This window comes from Mercenaria mercenaria, chromosome 12 (genome assembly GCF_021730395.1).
Source record: "Mercenaria mercenaria strain notata chromosome 12, MADL_Memer_1, whole genome shotgun sequence".
Classification (NCBI taxonomy): domain Eukaryota; kingdom Metazoa; phylum Mollusca; class Bivalvia; order Venerida; family Veneridae; genus Mercenaria; species Mercenaria mercenaria.
The window spans coordinates 62,269,312-62,289,063 of NC_069372.1; the positions used below are offsets into that span (position 1 = coordinate 62,269,312).

The 19,752-nt window shown below is 34.6% G+C and overlaps 1 protein-coding gene across 15 annotated transcripts in view; it reads left to right on the plus strand.

Moving 5' to 3' along the window:
• The window catches only part of LOC123534096 (RIMS-binding protein 2-like), a 218,840-nt gene extending 200,555 nt beyond the window's left edge, over nt 1-18,285 (plus strand). For 10 of the 15 annotated variants that reach the window (XM_045316150.2, XM_045316153.2, XM_045316149.2 and 7 more), the window contains 6 exons: nt 2,072-2,222; nt 3,698-4,482; nt 6,743-6,926; nt 7,663-7,814; nt 8,305-8,550; nt 13,744-18,285. In XM_045316150.2, the coding sequence (XP_045172085.2) occupies nt 2,072-2,222; nt 3,698-4,482; nt 6,743-6,926; nt 7,663-7,814; nt 8,305-8,550; nt 13,744-13,953 (1,728 nt within the window). In that variant the 3' untranslated portion in view covers nt 13,954-18,285. Of the gene's footprint in view, nt 1-2,071; nt 2,223-3,697; nt 4,483-6,742; nt 6,927-7,662; nt 7,815-8,304; nt 8,551-9,418; nt 9,556-10,647; nt 10,692-13,743 lie in introns of those variants that run through there. The other 5 variants (XM_045316152.2, XM_045316156.2, XM_045316163.2 and 2 more) reach the window with 5 other exon arrangements.
• Nucleotides 18,286-19,752: the final 1,467 nt, after the last annotated feature.

The window sequence follows — 19,752 nt, forward strand, 5'->3', positions numbered from 1 at the left end:
AGAGGTTCCAATTTCTGTATGCCTATGTGAAGTAATTCCAAATACATAACACTAAGCATTTGCCAGTATTGTCCATGCAATCTACATGTTTAAAATATGTAAGGTTGTGTTTACAGGTACTTAAGACAATAGTTTTTCGAAAAGCTTGCAACATTTTGAACTTTAACCCTTTGCCTGCTGGCGGCAATAATTCTGCCTTTGCGACCAGTGCAGACCAAGATCAGCCTGCACATCCATGCAGTCTGATCATGGTCTGCACTGTTCGCTATTCTGTCAATAAATTTTCAGTAAACACCCCTTTGAATAATAAATGATATTGCCCAAATTGAATGATGGACCAGTCCATTATAGAAATTTAGCAGGCTAAGGGTTAACATTCAAGTGCTTATTGAGGTAAAATAGGAAATCTTACATATATGTAAGCATACAAGTATGAAATCTCTGTTACATCTCTATCATCACAACAGTGCGTTGTCATTTCACTTTTCATTTGAGTAGTATACACAAAATACCAGTAAGGCAAACTTAAAAGTGTTGGCACATTGATACAAAACAACAAGGAAATAATACTGCTGTTGACTTTACCAAGAGATGAAATGAAAAAAAAATCTGAACTTTTCCTGCATGAAAATAAGGTATAAGTTGTGTTGCATTTGACAGTGTGTTGAAATATATGTCTTGCGTTACAACAGTATATGAGCTGCACCATTAGAAAACCAACATAGTGCATTTGCGACCAGCATAGATCCAGACCAGCTTGTGCATCCAGTCTGGTCAGGATCCATGCTGTTTGCTTTCAAATCTATTGCACTTAGAGAAACTGTTAGCAAACAGCATGGTCCTGACCAGACTGCGCTGATGTGCAGGCTGGTCTGGATCCATGCTGGTTGCAAATGCACTATGTTAGTTTTCTCATGGTGCGGCTCATATACGAGTTTTGTGAAAATGGTAAATATAGGGATAACATGTAAGATAGTGGCGGCAAATATATACGACATTATAAATTGTCCTTCTTCAGTTCAAAGAATGATCACATTTTGCATGTTAAATCCTGTTTGTGTTCCCATGCATGAACCAGTTTAATTTGAAAAATAGTTTTTAGTCAGTAAATCCCCATCACTATTTATTCCTGACTGACAGTCAAGACTTTAAATAATATAATTATTCTCTTATAAGGCTGTGTAAGGCCTATACATGGCAATGGACACAAGTATGTATTCTACTGGGGTAGTTTTTGGATACTTACTGATAATGACTTAAAGTGGTTGAATCTAAGATCATAAATAGATCATAAATAGATCATTTTGCTGTTGTTACCTAAAACTGTAAAAAGCCCAAAAAGAAAGAAGGTTAATAATTATATTCATGATTGATTTTTTAAATGGTAAAGTTCCCTCAGAGGGTGTCGTACAACAATTTGTGAGACGGTATATGAGTTTGTTAGTTTGTACATCCTAAACAGTTTGTGTTTCAGTTATAACTTATTTTGTATAAATAGTTCAAATGGATTCCAATGAAACTACACAGGTAATAAGAAGGAATGTCAGATCTATACCTCAATGTACAAGGTCACAAGAAAAGAACTTAACAATAAGCAAGGACATTCCAGTTTGGTTATTCATGAAATCTTTTGTTTAAATTATATTTGACTTTTAATTTTCTCGTTAGTTGATAATGAAATTTGTGGCCACCATTTATAAGAAATATTATCATAGAATTTCTCACCTGAGTGACTAGTAAGCATCAACAATAGGCTTCATTTAGTTTTCTCCTTTGATTTAGATCAGTGCATGAGGAAATACTAGAATTACCTGAGTAATTTCAGGATTGTTTCTTATAATCACTAAAACAGTTACTGTCACAGACATCTGCATCATTTAGCATGAAGTTAATAATTAATATAGAGTTATCATATTTTGTTCTATGCATTTTTCTTCATGATTGATACTGTAGATTGCTGGTAATCAGATGTGTTTTTTTTCTTTCAGAATAATTGATAGTAGAGTGTATTTAAACTGAAATTCATATAATATGCTGCAAAATGTGTAACTATATATTTTTTGGTCAACAGGAAACAAATGCAGAAGTGCATGATGGGAAGTCTGTACAAAGTAGCCAATCAGCAGTCAGCAGCAAATCACATGACCAGCAGCATCCATTTTCTAGTCCAGCCAATGAGAAGAAAGAGAAAGCTATATCCTCAAAAACTGTGCCACAAATAGGTAAGTTTTGAAAAACTCTGATCTTTGATGGTAAGTTACAAGAGAGGATGTGATTTCATTCATGTACATGACTACATGCACTTGTCTTAAATTTCTTTTTTTATTTCAACAAATGTCTTCAGGTGTCAAAGTAACAAACATAAAAGGTTTTAAAGGAGCTGTACACATTTAAAATTTCCTTGTAAAATCTCAACCTGAAGTCTTAAACTTGCAGGGTAAATCAATTAGTTTTTTAGCAGAAGTTTATATGAAGACATTTACTGTATGTAGATGAACATGTGCAAGTGTGCAGTCTCATCCTCTATACAGTCTTATAGGATTTGTTGAATGATTATTTTATAGCCAGATTATTTCATTAAATTTGGATACCAGGCCTTATTTTCACAAAAATTCAAAAATTTTGCACCATAAGTTTGAGGTTCTGTATTTAGATACTGGGATTTCAAAAACTTCAGACTTTTGGATACATGAACTGTTTTTACATCAAAAGAGTATCTTATTTCTGAAATGGAAGAACATTTGTGAAAGCAGGACCAGAATTTCCTCTCTGTCTCTCTGTAGTGTTAAGAGCTTTACAATTTATGAGTCTTTTCTCAACTAGTATTACAATTTTTCTTTTTTAGACATATACTATGGATACATCTAAAAAAAGTTCCATCAGATTTTGTCATTTGTTATAAACAGCTTTTCGTTTGGATATTAATTCACAGATTGCAAATTTTTGAAATATAAAAAAAATAATAATGGGAATATCTTTAATTTTGCTTGTTGGAATTTCATTTTGTGAGTTGATGCAATCGAGAAACCAAAGTAAAGTAGTCCATATGAATATTGATTATTTCACAATACTGTATTGCTGATCTGAGATGCATTCATAATGTAAGTTGTGTAAAAAATGACCCTCTCAAGACCATGTGTCTGTAGTCATTTTTCTTCCACCTCATATTCATTGTGGCAAAATGGTCAGTTACTTGTGGAGAACACGCCAGTACTGGTACAGAATCTAGGAACACTTTATTGGTTTACTAACTAAATTACATAACTAAATTACTGATGTTTTAAATCAAACAAACAAATTAAAAGTCAAGAAATAGAAAACAAACTTAATTATATCTCCACATATTGCAACAGAACATTGATCTACAAGTTTGTTCTTCGGGAATATAACACCTTGCGTAACTTCCAGGAAATAACTTACGCTAGCATAAATCAAACACTAAAAGTTCATTTTCCTTGGTGGAAGCAAAAAAAAACAGTATCAAAGTATTCTCTAGCCACATGCTAGGAGTTAAATTATTAATTTTCTAGCTTTCTTCAAAAGATTTCAATTAAATGAATCAGAAATATCTCTTACATTTTGATGAGCTTTTGTTATGAAATTTAATATCTTTGAATCTTGAATTTTCTTTGTAATTCTATGCATATTTAGCCAGTATTAAGAACAAAATGTAGAATTATTTTCCTGGATTTCTTAGAAATTACAAGAGAAAACAGTATCGACAAGATGACTTCAAAACAGAATTCTGGAGAGAGAGCGGAATATGTGAAATCAGACCCTGTAGGGAGCAACACAAAATCATCAAAATTTTCATCAGAACAAAGTGCGGAAAAAGACGCAAAATATAGTGCCAGAATGGATAAACGTGACGGATATCGGGAAGATAATTATTCAGCTGATTCGCATTCACCTAGGCATATTCGTGATCATTCTAAACGTGATAAAAGTGATGATATTTCAAGACAAACTGGAGATTCCAGATCAAACAAAGGTGCCAGTCCAAACAGTGCTAACGTGGCTCGAAGCTCAAGCCCAAGACATTCAAAAAGTGAAAGCCCTGGTTCAAGAGTTAGTCCCAAGATTAAGGAAAGTCCACGATCTAAAAGTAGTCCAAGGAATTCAGACAGGTTGCATGATCGGCATAGTCCACATGGTCATCGGAGATCAGGTGCTAGTCCGGAACATACAGCAAGACATCAGAGCAGAAGTCCGGTTCCTAGTCCTAACTCTAAATCAAATGCTAATTACGGTTACTTGGCTCAAGTAGAACCACTTGAGCTGTCTAAATTGGAAAGAGAACAAAGTGATATGAATTACCCAGAATCAGATGACGATTCAATAACTGGCGAGATCAATCCACCTGTTGATGATAACAGGATAAGATTATTTGTAGCTTTATTTGATTATGATCCACAAACTATGTCACCAAATGTGGATTCACTGGATGAAGAGTTACCATTTAGAGAAGGACAGATAATCAAAGTAAGTATATAAAAAATTTTTCAGATAGAAATGTTACCCCGCCCGCTTAGCTCAATACGGAGAGCGCAGATCTATGGATCGCGGGGCACGAGTTCGAGCTCTGGGCGAGGTGTATGTTCTCCGTGACGATTTGATAAAAGACATTGTGTCTCAAATCATTCATCCTCCACTGCTGATTCATGTGGAGAAAGAAGTTGGCAGTTACTTGAGAAGAACAGGTTTGTACCGGTACAGAATCCAAGAACACTGGTTAGGTTAACTGCCCACTGTTACATAACTGAAATACTGTTGAAAAATGGCGTTAAGATATAGGTCCATGTTTCGAAAGAAAAAAGTTCGAACGTCATCAAATCATAGAAAGAAAGCATTGTTTTACAGGAATATTTAACAGCATATAAAACATTTATATTATTCTACAAAAGCATTGACAATTTACTCATATATATATTGAATTCCGGAAAGGGACTGCATGAAGGAGCCACACTTCTGGACAGTTCAGTGCCTTTAAAAACTCACCATTTTTAAAAAGCTATTACATGTCTACGTTTTGATGCACTTGCAACAATGTACCAGTGTTTAAACTTTACAAAACTAGGTAAAATATCATTTTTAACAATTGTTTACATTAATTTCTTTACAAATAGAATTCTTATTTAAAGGGGGACAACCCGCCCGCTTAGCTCAGTAGGTAGAGCGTTGGTCTATGGATCGCGGGGTTGTGAGTTCGATCCTCGGGCGGGGCGTATGTTCTCCGTGACTATTTGATAAACGACATTGTGTCTGAAATCATTAGTCCTCCACCTCTGATTCATGTGGGGAAGTTGGCAGTTACTTGCGGAGAACAGGTTTGTACTGGTACAGAATCCAGGAACACTGGTTAGGTTAACTGCCCGCCGTTACATGACTGAAATACTGTTGAAAAACAACGTTAAACCCAAAACAAACAAACAAATTAAATGGGGACAACTCCTTTAGAATATTTTTAGTATCCAACTCTGTGGGACAGAACAGTAAAACATATATTGGAAAGATAAGTTGTTGGTCAAGATGCTGTTCATTTACTAAAAAAATCTGTTGTTTTGTCATATACTGCTAAACCTTAAACCCAATCACAACATTTAGTGTGTAAGTTTATGTAGATAGAAATAGATTCAGCAATGCCATTGGATAAATGAAATACCGCTGTAAAATGATTTTATAAATTGAATATAGATATACATGACTGTACTAATTATTGAAGAAGTCTTGAGGTTTTTTCGCACTTACCAAGTACAAAGTGGTTGGGATGGGCAGTTGTATCACTCACCATCCTTCATCTGGTGGTCATACAATGTATCATCTGAAGACATTTGATTGAAATCGATGAAACTTCCTGTGGATGTTTCTTGGAAAGTCCTCCACTAGGGTTGTTCAAAAGATTCCGATTGGTTGAATACAGTGGCTGCATGTGCTAAAAATAGAAAAATCTTCACCAGTGGTCTGACTTTGAAGTAGTTTTACATAAAAATGTTTATTGGTTGACCCTCTACTGAGATTATTCAGAATATTTGGATTCATTGAAAAACATATTCCACATGTGGGGTGCGGTCATTTTTCCTGATATGTATACAGTGGAATCTTCAAAAATCTAGTCAGAAACTGCTGTCCAGATTTGAAATAATTTCACACAAATGTTTCTTTTGTGACTCTGTACCAAGCATGTTCAAATTATGTCAAAAATCAAGGGAAGAACAGAGCTAAAAATAGAAAATTCTCTAGACAACACCTTTTGAATGGCTGGTTCAGAGTTTCACTTTCATTTGCATTTCTGTTTGTTTTATTTATATGGTGTTGCATGGCTGGGAAATTCTATGAATTAACATTACCAACTCATCCGATAGTTAGTGGTAGGACATTTCCTGATGTCAGAAAGGGCAAATTTTCAAATGTTGAATCGTAGTGCCTTTATCACTTCACTTCTGGTATAATGCAGGGCTCAACCTTAAGGACTGCCCTATATCCCAGGGCAGGTAAATGTGGAGTGCGAGCAGGTAAAAATGATATTCAGTTGCCCGTAGGGCAGAAATATGAAAGATCCCAAGAAAAACTTCTCAGAAAATCATTTACAACTGTAGAATCTGGTCACATCATGTTACATTTTGGCAACCAAAAACTTGGTTTGCGCAAGTAAAAATATAGTTGATTTTTGCCCTACAGAGTTAAAATTGAGCCCTGTAACATGTGTATATTGTATGATAATGACATGATTTATATTGTGTAGGTGTTTGGTGACAAAGATGCAGATGGGTTTTATCGAGGAGAATGTCAAGGTCGTGTCGGGTATATACCATGTAACATGGTGTCGGAGATTCAAGTGGACGACCCGGAACTTGAGGAACAACTGCTGCAGGAAGTACAGCAGAATGGTACCATGTCAAACTCGGCAATCTCAGAACAGTTGTCTGGTAAGGAGCTACTTGATCGTCTCTAGCCAAGAAGATAATATGAACTATTTTCACTGGACAAAATGGCACATGATCAGTGCAGCTTCACTTCTGTTAATGAAAACTGTATATTGCACATGTACTAAAAAAAAGCCTGCTAAACTGGCCAATGAGAGTTGATATATGATGTTGAAAGCTACTGATTATGATATTGCAACATTACTGTGCATAACAAGTCAGAACTTCTAATGATAAAACAATTGTGGACTTATAATCTTTGCAATATTATGATGTGTACACGTTGCATCGACATTGTTTTGTTAACCTTAAGCCTGCAGGCAGCAAGTGATTTTGCCTTTGAGACCAGTGCAGGCCATGATGTGCACTGTTTAGTCAGTAAATTTTCAGTAAACACCCCTTAGAATAATAAATTGTACTGCCCAGGTTGAATGATGGACCAGTCCATTTTAAAAATTTAGCAGGCTAAAGGTTAAAAGCCTTATTTAGAAGTGGTCTTTAGCACAAGTTTGACTGCATGATAAACTAACATAAAAGCCTTATTTAGAAGTGGTCTTTAGCACAAGTTTGACTGCATGATAAACTAACATAAAAGCCTTATTTAGAAGTGGTCTTTAGCACAAGTTTGACTGCATGATAAACTAACACTGAATGTAAGACAATTGACAATTATAAATGATAGAAGAGCTCTTATCTAGGTGGAACAAAAGCTTGTTTAATCTATCTGCTTCTCTTACAGCATCTGATAAATACATGAAGCCAATTACTACCAACGGAATACACCTGAGCCCCAGTGATTTACCGTCTATATCAGGCGAGGTTGTTGTCCGTAGAATGGTTGCTCTGTATGACTATGATCCACAAGAACTGTCGCCCAATGTAGATGCAGAGGTAGTGTTTGAGTAGTGTTTTATACTGTGAAATTATTTAACTTTGTGGGTATAAAATTTCGTGATTTTGCCAAAACTGGCTATTACATGGATATGAGTTCGTGGATTTCCTTTTATCTTGCATTTATCAAAAACTTTGCTTGTTGTTTGGGATTTAATTTTGTAGATTGACACAACCACAAAAACCATGAAAATTAGTCCCCCCAGAAATTCATGTATATATTTAGACAACAATATGTGATCGGAATTGTAATCCCTATTCAGCTAGACCTGTTATGTCAATGATATTTGAATAATTTTTGGGCATATAAACTGCATGTCTGCTTATCTTAAAATAGTGAAGATAAGAATTTTATTATAATGATTTTGCTCTGGAGAAAATTACATTAAAGGTGTACCAGTAATATCTCCTAATGGTGAAGAAAACAATGGCACACACAATCAAAAAATGACAAATGTCTTAATGCTGACATTTTCTTACTTTGTTACAGGTGGAGTTATCATTCAAGGCTGGCGATTTCGTTGTCTGTTATGGTGAGATGGATGATGATGGATTCTACATGGCTGAGATTAGTGGTCGCAAGGGTCTCGTCCCATCAAATTTTTTACAAGAAAGCGGGGTCTCAGACGAAGAGGCCCTGGATTCCGTCAGCGTCGTAACACCCGCAAGGTCAGGCGAAAGTATCAACACTTCTGACTCGAGAAAATCTGAAAAATCTGAGAAAGTTGAAAATAAAGTAGGTCAACTGATCACATGATCAGTCACATGATTGCATGGCACCCTTCAGTGGCTCCACCTTGTGGCAGTACAAAACCTTGTATCTGTGGTAACAACCTGTTTGCATTCTGTAGACAAAAATTGAAAGCTGATTTGAAACATAAGTCTGAGAACAGTTTAAATAAAAGGTTATCTGGTGTGTTTTCAAACTTTAATTTTCAAAAAAAAAAAAAAAGAATTTATCTGAAGACCGTTGAGCCATGCATGAAAGAAAAGTTGAGAGTAAAACATTTTGGCAATTCTGTAGAATATATAACTATATCAAAGAAAACATTTAAATGTCAGATATTAAGATGAAAACTGTTTCTGCCGTAATACATGACAGCTCAAGTTGTCTCACATGCATTGTAAGGGGAGATAAATCTTACAGGATGCAAAATATGTCACCCAACCTCTCAGTATGGCTAAGTTTGAACATTATTTATTTCAGTATCTATGATATCAGAATTATTCTTGAGGATGAAAAATACGACGGGTATAAGATATGGAAAACTTAAAACTAAATGTTTAAATGTTGGGAATGCCTATGGTTTATTTTGTGTAATATGGCTTTGGGGCAATTTGTATGAATAAAGCCAGCTGAAGTAACTTATTTATAGTTCTGTTTATACAGTTTCAAATGTTTACAATTAAAAGAACTACTCAGAATTTTGCATAATATTTTTTTTTTCAACGTGACCAGTTGATATAATAAATTTGTATTTTTGGTACATATACATAATTTTTTTAACACAAGTGTTTTTATACAAATATTTAGAGGTCAGAAATAAGATTTTTGGAGCTAGTTTTCTATGTGCATGTTTGATGTGTTTATTTTCACCTCCTAGTTGTGCAAGGAGCCACTTGGGTATAACATTTATACCTTTCTTCTGTTTGAGCTTTTCTGTTATATTTTGCACATTAATGAGCCGCGCCATGAGAAAACCAACATAGTGCATTTGCGGCCAGCATGGATCCAGACCAGCCTACGCATCCGTGCAGTCTGGTCAGGATCCATGCTGTTCGCTGAAGGTTTCTCTAATGGTAATAGGCTTTGAAAGTGAACAGCATGGATCCTGACCAGACTGAAGGGATGCGCAGGCTGGTCTGGATCCATGCTGGTTGCAAATGCACTGTGTTGATATTCTCATGGCACGGTTCATTTCTTTTATCATTTTATTGCTCCTATTTTTGTCTTGCAATTTTGACACTTTTGTGCTTCACGGAGTGTTTATTTGAGCACACAGTTTCTCTTATGCTTGGTTACTTTTAAGTTCTGAATTATTTTTCTGTACTTCAGAACTGTTATATTCCTATTATATCGGATTTATATCAGATTTCAACAGGAAAAAGTTATCATATGAGTATTATACAAATGAGCCGTGCCATGAGAAAACCAACATAGCGGGTTTGCGACCAGCATGGATCCAGACCAGCCTGCGCATCCGCGCAGTCTGGTCAGGATCCATGCTGTTCGCTTTCGAAGCCTATTGGAATTGGAGAAACTGTTAGCGAACAGCATGGATCCTGACCAGACTGCGCGGATGCGCAGGCTGGTCTGGATCCATGCTGGTCGCAAACCCACTATGTTGGTTTTCTCATGGCACGGCTCAAATGTATCTTGCAAACGGGTTTTGATGATCTTTGTGCGATTTTTGTTACCATGCAAAGTGATGTAGCTATTCTGTAGCACATCCAGGTAAAACTCCCTCTGGTTTTTGAGGAACATTAAAAGCCTAGAACACCCCTTACAGGATTTTTTTTGTTTTTGTTTTCTTCTAAAAACTCCTTGTCGCATAAGCTCAGTTTCATAAATAGTTCAAAAGAACGTTACATTCAAACTTTATTACTGAAGGAATTTTTGATCTTGCAAAAATCAAACCATTCTGTTAAATGCCCCATATCTACAGCCTAGTTTGTAAGGATAGGATAAGCTAAGTCTTCCATTGCAATACATTTTAAAAAATTCTTACGAAAACTATATTTTTTCTAAGGAATTCTAATTTACCTTCAGAAATGGTCAATTGTATTGATTTGTTGTACACTGATACTGTTTTATTTACTAATTTTTGTCAAGGGCAGAATACATAAGCGAAAGCGAGGAAAGTTTGCTATGAAACGGTAAAGGGATGTTTAAACTGCTAACAAAATGATTTCAGATTTTATGGAAGTATGAAATAACTTAAGAAAGAGTTGATGTGTTGGTGGTTAACCTTTAGACTGCTGGCAGCAAGAGAATCTGCCTTTGCAACCAGTGCAGACCAAGATCAGCCTGCACATCCATGCAGGCTAATCATGGTCTGCACTGTTCGCTATTCAGTCAGTAAATTTTCAGTGAACATCCCTTTGATTAATAAATGGTGCTGCCCAAAATGACCGATGGACCAGTCCATTTTAGAAATTTAGCAGGCTAAAGGTTTAAAGTTCAATTGATTGAAGTTTTATTGTTGTAAACTATGTGTTCCTTGTGTTGTAATTGAAACTTTCTGTTATTTTTTTTCTCATTTTTTTTTGTACAGTATATTGTGTATTGGTAATTTTTTATAAAAAGAGCATGCTGTGAATTTTGATAACTGCATTTTGTTTTACAGACATGCTAATCATGATTTTCAGAGTTGCATTTTTTAAAAATAATTATTAAGAATTGTATGCATTTTTGCATTAGTAACACTAATGTTGTTTTTTTCTTTTGTTAATGGCAGAAATTCAAGCTATTTACTAGTTATGATCTTTGTGTTGCAATTCAGAGATTTGACTCACACATTTTTAGTGCATAAATTTGTGACAATGAGTGCAATAAATTTATTTTTAAACATTTTGTCAGTTTTTGCATGACGTGTAAACTTTTTCTGCATAACAGTTTGCTGTCTGTTGATAATAGGGAAATTGTATGTGTTGCACTTAATTTTGCAGTCGATCTTTTTTGGTTTTTTAGCTCACCTGTCACAAAGTGACAAGGTGAGCTTTTGTGATTGCGCGGTGTCCGTCGTCCGTGAGTCCGTCCGTGCGTCCGTAAACTTTTGCTTGTGACCACTCTAGAGGTCACATTTTTCATGGGATCTTTATGAAAGTTGGTCACAATGTTCATCTTGATGATATCAAGGTCAAGTTCGAAACTGGGTCACGTGCCTTCAAAAACTAGGTCAGTAGGTCTAAAAATAGAAAAACCTTGTGACCTCTCTAGAGGCCATATATTTCACAAGATCTTCATGAAAATTGGTCAGAATGTTCACTTTGATGATATCTAGGTTAAGTTCGAAACTGGGTCACGTGCCATCAAAAACTAGGTCAGTAGGTCTAAAAATAGAAAAACCTTGTGACCTCTCTAGAGGCCATATATTTCAAAAGATCTTCATGAAAATTAGTCAGAACGTTCATCTTGATGATATCTAGGTTAAGTTTGAAACTGGGTCACGTGCTATCAAAAACTAGGTCAGTAGGTCAAATAATAGAAAAACCTTGTGACCTCTCTAGAGGCCATATATTTCACAAGATCTTCATGAAAATTGGTCAGAACGATCATCTTGATGATATCTAGGTCAAGTTCGAAAGTGGGTCACGTGCTGTCAAAAACTAGGTCAGTAGGTCAAATAATAGAAAAACCTTTTGACCTCTCTAAAGGCCACATTTTTCATGGGATCTGTATGAAAGGTGGTCTGAATGTTCATCTTGATGATATCTAGGTCAAGTTCGAAACTGGGTCACGTGCGGTCAAAAACTAGGTCAGTAGGTTTAAAAATAGAAAAACCTTGTGACCTCTCTAGAGGCCATATATTTCATGAGATCTTCATGAAAATTGGTCAGAATGTTCATCTTGATGATATCTAGGTCAACTTCGAAACTGGGTCACGTGCCTTCAAAAACTAGGTCAGTAGGTCAAATAATAGAAAAACCTTGTGACCTCTCTAGAGGCCATATTTTTCATGGGATCTGTATGAAAGTTGGTCTGAATGTTCATCTTGATGCTATCTAGGTCAGTTTCGAAAGTGGGTCATGTGCCTTCAAAAACTAGGTCAGTAGGTCAAATAATAGAAAAACCTTGTGACCTCTCTAAAGGCCATATTTTTCATGGGAACTGTATGAAAGTTGGTCTGAATGTTCATCTTGATGATATCTAGGTCAAGTTCGAAACAGGGTCATGTGCGGTCAAAAACTAGGTCAGTAGGTCTAAAAATAGAAAAACCTTCTGACCTCTCTAGAGGCCATACTTATGAATGGATCTCCATAAAAATTGGTCAGAATGTTCATCTTGATGATATCTAGGTCTAGTTTGAAACTGGGTCACGTGCCTTAAAAAACTAGATCAGTAGGTCAAATAATAAAAAAACCTTGTGACCTCTCTAGAGGCCATACTTTTCATGGGATCTGTATGAAAGTTGGTCTGAATGTTCATCTTGATGATATCTAGGTCAAGTTTGAAACTGGGTCAACTGCGGTCAAAAACTAGGTCAGTAGGTCTAAAATTATTAAAATCTTTTGACCTCTCTAGAGGCCATATTTTTCAATGGATCTTCATGAAAATTGATCTGAATGTTCACCTTGATGATATCTAGGTCAGTTTTGAAACTGGGTCACGTGCGGTCAAAAACTAGGCCAGTAGGTATTAAAATAGAAAAACCTTGTGACCTCTCTAGAGGCCATATTTTTCATGAGATCTTCATGAAAATTAGTGAGAATGTTTACCTTCATGATATCTAGGTAAAATTCAAAACAGGGTCATGTACCTTCGAAAACTAGGTCAATAGGTCAAATAATAGAAAAACCTTGTGACCTCTCTAGAGACCATATTTTTCAATGGATCTTCTTGAAAGTTGGTCAGAATTTTTATCTTGATAATATCTAGGTCAAGTTCAAAATTGGGTCACATGAGCTCAAAAACTAGGTCACTATGTCAAATAATAGAAAAAACGACGTCATACTCAAAACTGGGTCATGTGGGAAGAGGTGAGCGATTCAGGACCATCATGGTCCTCTTGTTTGACATTGTTAGCCTGGTTTTATTCAGTACTAGAACAAATCGAAAGTACCACAAAAGAATTTTTTCATTCTATCAATTTATAAGGCCAGCTGTTCTCATATTTATAGATTTTTTTTAATTTTGAGCATAGCATACATACAATAATAATAATAAGTATTGGTGTGACCCTCATAAGTATAACTTTGTTTTTTACAGCCTCAACAACAACAACAGTCGGGTCCGAGCCCAGGCATGGGCGGCTCCCCAACCAAACTGGCCAACCAACATGATCAAGTAGAGGTCACAAACGAGGACATTGGAATGACCCGGCCAAGGTCACTTACTCCTGATGAACTAAAACAGAAGAAAAAATCTGGCGGAATTTTCTCCAAGGGCAAAAATATCTTTAAAAAGTTCACAAGATAGCATAGGAATATTAAAAATTATAGCAAACAAAGTTTAGAAACAATTAAGAATAGTGTAATTATTCCATACAAGGCATGCAAGAGTCAATAATGATGCTAGAAAGTGTGCATTTTATATAAATTTGCCACTTAAATAAACTCGTAGCCATTACACATGTGAAACCTATGATGAGGCATTCCATTATTGTGATATCACAATGAGCCCATCACACAAAAAAAATGGAGAAGACGGGTTTAGAGGTTGCTACTCCAATGTGGAGAGTATTCCAGAATTAAGGGAGGTAATGACCATGAATGCTTAACATAGACATGTCGAGTTATAAGGTTATAACTTTGAAGGGCTCACAAGCATAAAGGCATGACTTGTTCTCATATTTGAAAGAAATGCACACAAAATCAAAGGTGAAAGCGGTTACCAGTATTAGTATTCGGCTGTTTGAAAAAGCAGTGTAAAAAACGGTTTATTAAGAGTTGAGAGTTGTGAACATGTACAAAACAAATGTGAAAGTTTTGTGTTGTTGAAAATCTCTTTTTAGTTATGATAAATGTTTCTTGCCTACCTAGAAAAAATTGTGTGTCTGCATTTGACTAGTTTTATGTTATCTACGGCATTATTACATTTTCTTTCAAATGAAATCAAAGTCTGCCATTAACTTAAGTGAACTGTTTTGCAATTATTATTTGTTTATCATTGTTGGACATGTTTATTAGTGTATTTATTAAATTAACATGACAAAATAACTGTTGAATTGAAATTATATAGAAGCTGATTTGTGATAGTTAAAATGATATTTGTAGTTGTAACACTTGACGTTAGATTCTAACACTTGACATTTGGACACTGATGTTAAGATTCTAACACTGATATCAGACTGACATTACATTCTAACACTGAGGTTAGATTCTAACACTGATATCAGACTGACGTTAGATTCTAACACTGACGTTACATTCAAGTTGTTTCTTTTGTGCCAGTAGATCTGATTGTTTTTTGTTTATGCATTTATTTTGAATATATAGTGAAGCTTGTTAACATTGTGTCAGGAAAAGCTATCTCCCACAAAGTGAGATAACTCTGATTGTCATCAAGTAGCATAACTCCATATAAAGTCACTGCTTACGGTATATTGAATGGATAGGAAGAGCTGGTAATACATTCTTTATCCTTTTATTATGGTAACTGTTTGACATGCATATCTCAAATCATAGTGATTTTAGAAAATACATTTTGTAAACTAGTTCTCCTATCCAATTAGATTGGCTTTAATTCAATTGTAAACTCATTTATTTGTTATGTTAAGCATACTAAAAATGTATGTCCAGATTTCAGTTAGAAGCAGTGATATATAATTAACACAGTATCTCAGCTGTATTTCAAGATATAATATTTTTTAGGTAAATGCCTTTAGAATATTTACATTTTTTTTATAGATCTATTACATAAACTATTTCTGAGATTGAGACACCCTGGTTATGAAAATGCTTTTGAGCCTAATTAGTATCTAAAGAAGCACATATTTGTTATAAAAAAAATGTTTCTTAGACAGTTTTTCTACAATTGGTTGTGCTGTAAATGCAGGTATCTAACTTTAGCTTTTTATATGGTCACAATTTTAATACGAGATGACATAGTTATTTATACATACATTGTATATAGCAGAAAATACTGCTACAACTGTAAATATTTATACCAGAGTACGTAAAGAGCAGTTGTGAAGAGTGAAAAGTTATTGTGAAGAGTGAAGAGTTATTTTATACAACAAACCATGTTTGAGTTCATACATGTGTTTATATATAAATAGGCTTCATTATCGTGATTTCATTACAAAATAACTGTGCCAGACAAAATTCAACTTTAACTTGGTTTAAAAGCTGCAGAGGTCTTCTTGCCAAGATTTAATTTGCCTGCCAAATCTATTTTTTGGATAAGTAACTCTTGTCAGTGAAGTTTCAGAAGAGTTGTCTTACGCTAGTACTCTTCATGGAGTTTATGAAATTAATGAATCTTTTGGAAATAATGCAAATTTAGTTGATTTTGAATTTAAATTTTGTGAAACTTTGGCATAAAACAAAACAAATAAAAGCGTTTGTTAACATTTTGACTTTTTCTCTATTTATCTGACAAGGGTCTAATGTAGTCAGTAAAAATTGGTCAGTTATTCTAGATTTGTAGACATGTTTTCAAATGAATGTTGCCTACTGTTAAAAAAGAACTCACAACTGATTTAGCTATTGTTGTTTGGTCTGTCTATCTTACTGTGATATCCCATGTTTGTTTTTTCATTCCCTCCATTGTTTTAGCTCACCTAGGCCATGGTGTAGAGTAGGCTGTTTGTATAGATGAGTTTTCTGCCATACATCCAAAAATTGCCATATTTTAATAATTCAAGCATTTCAAAAACATTTTTGGTAGAATTTAACTAAAATTGGCCAGCATAAAACTTGAATTATTTAGCTTGTTTTTCTATCTAATATTCAGAACATCTTATCAAAGCAAGAAGGAATAAGGGAATGTGATAGAACTTGATTTCTCAAAACCTTATCATAGATTTTTCGCAGAATGTATGTTTTTTGGGTTTTTTTTTTTTTTCAAGAAATATTTCAACAAGATTTTAAATTAGAAGTTTTTACTTGATTAGGTGAGTGGCATATGACCAGTGCTACCCTCATTGTTATGTTGTTTAATGTTTACACTTTAACATGGCTGTATCTGTTTACAAAGTGTTGTTTGGTTTACTGAACTAGAAATGCATTTGTGTAAGCTGATAACTGTAAATTATGTTGATTAAGTATTGGTTTTTGAGCAGTTTAAACTGGGGAAAACCTGCATATTTACAATTTTTTAAAGGGGCATGCCTCCAGGTTTATTTATACTAATTTATTTTAGCTAGATTGTAATGAAAGCTTCAAGCTTATTTGAGCCATTCTCAAGTCCCCTTCTTGGAAAAGCCATTACTGGCATGGTCATGACCACAGTGGGGCTCTAACCGACAACCCACGGGTTGAGCAGCCAATACCTTAACCACCAGATTTACAACATGACATAAAAAAATAAACAAATAACAGCATCTCCAGCTGTGTTTTAAAGAAACATAAATTAATCAAATTAATGTCCATATCATTTGAGGTTGATATAAATTACAGCTAAACTTTTTAGGCAGTTGGAAGTAGGTGTACGCATTTTTTTTTTTTTTAAAGACTACTTCCTGAATCTGAGTCAGTCAGTTACCGTATGACAGGTATTTTTTACCTGCTGCTACTTTCTACGACCAAATCAGATTCATAAATATTGGCCTCATATAAATTCGCCACAAAAAGTCGAGTAAACTGGCAGATTTTGTAATTTCATAAATTTTAAAATCGTACAAAATAAAATAATGTGTTTTTACCCCAAATCCGTAAACCTTTTCAGCAGTAAATATAACCCGTTATACGGTACTGCAGGCATGCTCCTTTAAAACTGAAGAAAAGTGACAAAAACATTCCTTGTGAACGTCAGGAAGAATAGATTTTTTTATTAGATGAAGCAAGAAGTACATACAGAGGGACCAGTTTTTATACAAGAAAATTTAAAGTTTTTGTATTTCTGTACATTCCTAGCATGTTTTCGTAAATTGTTCATATTTTTTACTCATAACTTGGTTTCAGGACCCCTAAATGATGAATTATTGAGGATATTTACAGGTTATTATATATCAGTTGATTTATAACAGATCATTGAATTAAGTCAGATTTTATTTCTTACGGGTAATGTTGTAAATCTTTGCTTGTGTGAAAAGCTTTTTTGTAACTTCTTAAAAATTTATATCAAAGATGTAACAACATACAAACTTTGACCAATGTGCAAAATTCTGTGCTTTTTAAAAGGGACCTATTTTAAATATTAGAAATAATTTTTGTTAAACAAAATGAAAACCATTATTGTTTTAAATATATATGATAACTTTGCTGCTCTTTAAAAGTATCCATATAAATCCTTTTATTTTAAGTCATAAATAAAATTTAAATTGAAGTGTACGAAAATTTCAGACATGAATTGTTTTTCATTTCAGACAAGTTAAAAAAAAAATCTTGTAATTGAAAAGCTCCCTTTAATTTTCTATCCTGTTTAATTTTCGTACTTTATTTTCCTTTTTTTTTTCCTTCAAATTACTGGACTATATCAAATTGTGTGCACTTCTGATTATGTATAAACTGCTCTAGATGTATATGTAATTAAGGATAAAGTATTTATTTTGTCATTTTGTATTACCTAATGTAAACGCCAATAGCTTTCTCAAAGACTTGTCTGCAAGGCATTGGAGAAAAAAATAAAACTATTTTCATAGCATAACATTTTTCTTTTACTTTTTCCCTGTCTGTTGTGAATTGCCTCCCCTATATTGTAATCCTGAAGATGGGCAACAAGCAGCATAGTGGTTGTAGAGAGAAGAGGAAGTGGGACACTGTAAGAAGGAGATTAGGTAAAAGATGAAATCAGTACGCTAGACGTTAAGAAAAACATTGAAGGGTAATTGGCATGCTTTAAGTTCTGAGCCTTTACCCACAATTCATCATGCTTTGGTTAGTTTATTATAGACCGGATTTAATGACTGTGAAGTCCAATGTACTTCTTACCAGTAATTATGAAAATAACACAAACTGCATTTTTTTATCATTTTATTATCTTGTGTGAACACAAAAGTGCTCCATGTGAGGTATTGTGATCACTCGCTGTCCGTTCATCCATCCACATTTTTCTTCAAACAACATCTCAGAAATTTGGCTTGGATATTCCTTTACCAAAGTTGTTCAAAGAATTCCATTCCATGCAGAATTCTGGTTGATTCAGCAAACAAAAGTAAAATTTCTGAAGCCACAAGTATTTGGTATTTAGCATTGTTCAGTGGTCCTTCACAAAGTTTGTTCGAATCATACCCCTAGGGTCAAAATTGGCCCTGCCCAGAAATTCACTTGTTTTACAATGACTTGTATAAAAAAAAAAAAAAACTAAAAAAATCTTGTCTAAAGCCATAATGACATAAGCTTAGATACTAGGCATATAGCATTGTTTAGAGTTCCTCTACCAAGAAATCGTGTACCCATTAGAGTCAGGTGAGCAATATAGGACCATCCTGGCCCTCTTGTTTCCCTTTCATTTCCTTGTTGTAAATCACAAACATTGGCACCCTTGTAAATGTATAATTGAGCATGTCCATTCGAGGTTGTCCCGTCATCAGGAATAATATATTGTTAGCATTCAACTGCTGGTAGATTATCCAAGAATGTTAATAAGTGACAGAAGTTACCAAACTATACTGTTACATTTGCTATATCTAGACTTCCTCGTACCATGTGCTTCTTGAGCAAGATACTTCATCTAAATCCATCAAGACGTATATAGGCAAAACAATATTTTTGGCAGAGGATAAGTATCACTAATACAATCATACATTACTTCCCCTACTTAAATTGTTGTCTATCATGCTAATTTTAGAATTGGAAAGTTACTTCCCCTTTTTAGCTCACCTGTCACATAGTGACAAGGTGAGCTTTTGTGATCACCCTTCATCCGTCCATCCACAATTTCCTTGTGAACACAAAAGAGACCACATTTTGTATTTGATTTTAATCAAACTTGCACACAACTTGTATGGGCATAATATCTCGATTCCTTTTGAAAACTGGCCATATCTCATCATGGGTTCCAGAGTTATGGCCCCTTAAAGGGCCAAAATTTGCCATTTTTGGCTTGTGAACATGATAGAGACCACATTTTGCAATCAGCTTTAATAAAACTTGCACACAACTTGTATTGGCA